The sequence below is a fragment of the Montipora foliosa genome, chromosome 1 (genome assembly GCF_036669935.1).
Source record: "Montipora foliosa isolate CH-2021 chromosome 1, ASM3666993v2, whole genome shotgun sequence".
Lineage (NCBI taxonomy): Eukaryota > Metazoa > Cnidaria > Anthozoa > Scleractinia > Acroporidae > Montipora > Montipora foliosa.
Window position 1 is genome coordinate 63,691,398 of NC_090869.1, and position 5,000 is coordinate 63,696,397.

At 41.4% G+C, this 5,000-nt stretch overlaps 1 protein-coding gene across 1 annotated transcript in view; it reads right to left on the reverse strand.

Moving 5' to 3' along the window:
* The window catches only part of LOC138004445 (synaptojanin-1-like), a 43,122-nt gene that overhangs the window by 5,580 nt on the left and 32,542 nt on the right, over positions 1-5,000 (reverse strand). Inside the window, exons 18-21 of the mRNA XM_068850962.1 lie at positions 4,647-4,853; positions 3,788-3,866; positions 2,621-2,990; positions 897-1,291 (exon numbers count right to left, since the gene is read on the reverse strand). Of these exons, the coding sequence (XP_068707063.1) occupies positions 897-1,291; positions 2,621-2,990; positions 3,788-3,866; positions 4,647-4,853 (1,051 nt within the window). The remainder of the gene's footprint in view (positions 1-896; positions 1,292-2,620; positions 2,991-3,787; positions 3,867-4,646; positions 4,854-5,000) is intronic.

The window sequence follows — 5,000 nt, forward strand, 5'->3', positions numbered from 1 at the left end:
ATTCGAAAACCCCCGTTTTCGATGACCCAAAACGCCGTTTACGTGTGGACGGAAGGTAAAAAACGGCAGAAGATACCTCCGTTTTCAAAAATACCCGGGTACGTGTGGACGGAGCTTAAGACGCAGGTTAGAAGTTTCAAAAAACACTTGACCACGCCAGGACAAAACAAGCATACAGAATAGTCGCTGGAATTTGCATTCAATCTGTTGAGATAGGCTTATTTTTACCCCACTGTGAGCATGTGTTAAAGAAATAGTAATTGCCGCGGCTAGGAAAATAAAATAAAATAAAATAACAATGTTTAAGAATCTTCAAGATTCTTAAACATTGTTATTTTATTTTTACACTTTTTATACGTGCGTCGAATGTGATACTCGAGACGTGATGTCTTATTCTGCAAGTAGTTCAAGTTGTGAGCATGTGTTTCATGGAACTCCGACCTTGCTTTGTTTCTAATGAAGTCTGAATAGCTCTCGACGTTTCTGCATCGAGTCACTTCTCCAACATCTTTGGTCAGCCTCCTCTTGCGACTCATACCACACGTCGAACATGTTTATTGGAACAACCGGTCATTGAATACGAGTCCCTCAGTACGTCATTGTGACACTAGCAAAACTCGGTGCTTTGACTGTTGTTGCCTAAAAACCACTGTCTATCAGAACAAGTGACGTGGAATCCTGAATTCTCACCCCTTTTTAAGTTAAAGGAGAGCATTAGTCTTTCTTAAGAAAACTGGAATTTCACCGGGCCAGACGAAATGTGACATCAATTATCATAACGAAATTGGCACTTAGCCTCTCTTTGAACACGAGGCTAAAGCAAACTTAAATATGGCACGCGGAGTATTATAGAGTTGAAGAAAATCAAGAAAACAGCACCTAATATTCACCCTCACCTGCTTTCCTTTCTTGGTTGTAGCATGAATGACTTCAACCTTGGGTTTAGGTTTGGCATTCACTCGAGAAGGAACTGGGGCTGAAATGGAGGGTGCTTTTGGAGTATCGCAAGGCCTCTTGGGAGGGGCAGGTCGCTTGGGCGGAGCCGGTCTGCTCGGCTTTTGTGCCTGTTTCGTGGGGTCTTCTGACAATGGATCAAAATCATCAAGTGCTTTACCAGGTTCAACAGACTGGCCCCCGGCTACAGGTCCTGAACCTACAAGGGCCTCTTTTTCTATTTTCGCTTGTAACTGAGAAGGAACCTTGGTTGCCGGTTTGGGTCTTACGGCCGCCGGCCTCGGAGGTGGAGGGCGCTTAGGTACCGTCTTCCTTTCTTCTTGTTCGGGTTCTTCATCTGTTTCAAAATATAGTTGACGAATGACACAAATGTTAGAGAAGAGTTTTTTTCCTTTTCAAAAAAGGCAATAAAGAATAGCTAACCTTGGTTAAATTGCAAATCCAGTTAAACTTCAACCCCACCCATACACCCTCCCCCCCCTCCCAACCGGGGATGAGATGGAAATTTGTCAAAGCACAACAAACATGAGATGGTTTGAATGTTGCTACTGATATTCTTTCGTCATTTACATCTTTCATCTGGAACATACTTCATACATACTTCTTGCAAACCGAGTTGGAGAGCAGAACTACAAAGGCTGTTTTACAGAAACAAAGAAAGCAGAAGCAACACGCTGACGCATTAACTTGCAGTTAGTTAGTGTAAATACTAATTGTTCTTATGCTAGCGTCGTAGGTGTTAAACAGCTTCAAAGTACGGTCCGTGTTTCTTAAGTTCAATCTGTGGCTCGAGTGAAGAAGCAGAAGGGTGATAACTTGAACTGCAAAAAACAAGGAGACGTGATTTATAGTAATATTCTTGTTGGGAGCGCGCTCGTGAAACTGTTACAAATTTACTCAACGATCTGCACTGGCCTCCCCTTCAGAAAACAAGGAAAACATCTCGCCTCAGGCTATTCCATAAAGCCATTCATGGTGAATCAGCAATGGAAATCCTAAGCTCACATTAAAAGAGCGCAATCGTCAACTACGGTCCTTCCACAAAGTCAAGTTCATTGAACTGAAACCAAACACTGAAGCTTGCAGAAACTCATTCTACTGTAAAACTATTAAAGAATGGAACTCACTGCAATTAATGTTTTAGATATAGGAAAACTCCATTCTTAAGGAAGCAATTAGATTAGAATGATTAATTTTAATTAGGGCTTCATTTATATTTACAATATAATTAAGAATGAAATTTATAATTAATTTTTGAATTTTTTATTTAGTGATTAATTAATTAATTTATCCCTTTTTCATAAGTAAGTCTTACAGTTATGGGTATATCCCTTTGCAGGTGCAGGTGCAGCCCCCCTCCCCCTTCCCCATCATGTAGATGTAGAAGAAGTCACTAAGATCTTTAAAATCAAATCGTGTGGTGAAGCACGCCAAAAAGTTAGACAAGCCGTGGTGTAAAAGACGGCCAACCATAAGGCGCGTACTTTTTGAGAGAGGGATTTTTTTATACAATCTTTTCAGCCAGTGAAAACGGCGAAGTCAGGCTACTTAAAAAGACCCCAAAATGTTTGCAAACTAATAACTTTGTTTCAGTTTTCTATTTTTCTATTTTAAATTTCTAACTTTTTTCAAGGTTCGCAATAAACCACAGAACGGAAATTCCTACCATCACTGCTTCCGTGGTGGTGTCCAGTCCTTTTGATCTCACGATCTGCTTCGGGTTCACTGTCGCTATCGTTGACTATCTCGGTCTCTTCGTCTTCGGGATCGCTCTCCGAACTTTCATCTTCGGCATTTTCAGTTGATCGAATCTTGATCGGTTCCAGCACAGGCAATCCAGTAGAATGCCTCTCGGTTGGGGAAGCCAATAAATCCGATAAGGCACGACTTCTTACCGGCGAGAACGCACTATTGTCGAGCCCTTCCGAAGGATCCACGAATGATGAATCTTTTGAAACAAGAGTTTGAACTGTAAGGTCAGTTTTGGACAGAAGAGATTCAGATTTTAGGTGAACTTGGATAGTTTTGCCAGATACCTAAACAAAACACAACAGCAATTAATTGCAACCAACGTTTTAAGGAATATTTTGTAGACACTTTTTTTATATTTGTTTCTGTTTCTAGGCCGATGAATTTCTTAAAGTTGCAAGAAACTGACACCTTTTTGTACTGCATGCAAAAATTCCTAAGGTAAATTGAAACATCTTTGACAGAGAGCTCAAATGATTTCAAGGGGAAACGAATCTGCTAAACAGACAAGCTTCGAAACGTTTTTTGGTATTCTAAGCTAATGCTGAATTACGGGAAACTCAAATTGCAGTTTATTTTCTGATCAGAAAAAGGTTCCACAAGATTTTTAGCTTCCAAACTTGTCAGTCTAACCTGCCTGCTTTCATTCAGCATAAAATTAAAAGGTTTAGGAATTTTTGGCGGGCAAAATTCAATCCTAGGTTTGTATTTAATCAAGGATGATAGCGTTATTGATCTGGTTTTGAACAGCTGAGTACTGGTTTTACAATAACTACATTTAAATTAAGAGCAAAGTCAAACAAAAATACAGTAAAAACAGTAATATAATAAATCTAAAAGGCATTTAAGCCTGAATGGGCCATTTCCGAGTTGCTGTTTGTCTCGGCTTCGAAGTGACTCTTGGTGCTCAACTATTGTAAGGGAAATGAGTTTGATTTGCATAAGAATACGCAACTCATTTCCATTTGAATGGTTGTGCACCAGCACTCGCTTTGAAACTGAGGCATGCAGCAACTCGGAAATGGGCTATTGGTATTGGTTGAAAAAAATTTCAACCCTTGGTTACGTCTCCTAATTTCGTTACCTCCTTTCCGTCCAATTCCAGCGCTCTTAACGCACTGCGACCATCGTCCATTGTGAGCAGGATTTCATTGTCAACCACCCTTCCAATTTTACAAAATTACGACAAACAAAGCAACGTCACTGACATGAAGGAGCATGGCGAGTGTAAAAGGAGCGCAAGTTTGCATGAGGAATGGCATGACTTGCGGACTTGCATAATTGTGCGGAATGAAATTTATGCAGAGTAACAAAAGTAAATAAATTAGGGGACAAGGAGAGAGAGGGTGAGGGGGAGGGGAGGGAAAGGATTGGAGGAAGAACAAGGCCCGTATTCATCACCGCTCACCTCGCATGGCCCCACTCAACATAGCAGATCCCTGAACTATTGCACGCACGAGTGGATTCTAGCTCTCCCTATTAAGGTACCCATGTAAAGAAAGCCAACCGGAAGTTGCCTTTTGGACAGAACCTCACAAGCAAATCACCTCCATAGGGATAAAAACATTTAGCAAAACAGGAGCGGTGGATCATGTCAATACACAGGAAAAACGCCACAATTCCGGATGCAATCCGTCACTCAAAAAGCGCTTGTTCGTCCGCTCTATCTACAGGCTTTTCCTCATCCCGTAAGCGCCAGGAATTGGGTAGGGTCGTACCTCTTGTTGAACACTATATTTCATTGCTGTATGGTGTCGTACTTGCTATTGTTTTCTGTGCGAAATCTATCGTTATCTTCGTTCGTTCTATTGTTCTTTTGGCCAATCCTGAAGCCTGTTTAATGAGGTACGACACGATCCCAGGAACTGAAAATGAATTTAACAGTTAACGTATCTCTCAGAAAAAAAAAAACCTTACCCAATCATTAGTTGTTGAAACCTCACCTTACTAAAACCACCGTCCCATAAGGCTCTACGACATCAAGAAGCTCGGACACATCAATGCCAGCATCGTCGTCTTCGCTGTCCTCACTGGTGACCACGATGGTAGGATCAGCGGGTCCCATGGTCTTCATAACAGTGTCATGAACTTTATTTTGCTTGGCCCAGTCTACTTTCTGTATTTCGATTTCTATCAGGGCTACAACTGGTCTGTGGGTAAATTTGAACGTACATCATATGCTGCATGGTAGGATCTAAACGAAGGTTCAAGTTCTACCACTTTAACCCTTTCACCCATACACCGACCTAAACTGGCCTAACGCCAGACTCGTCAATGGGGAACCTCTAGGAGTCAAT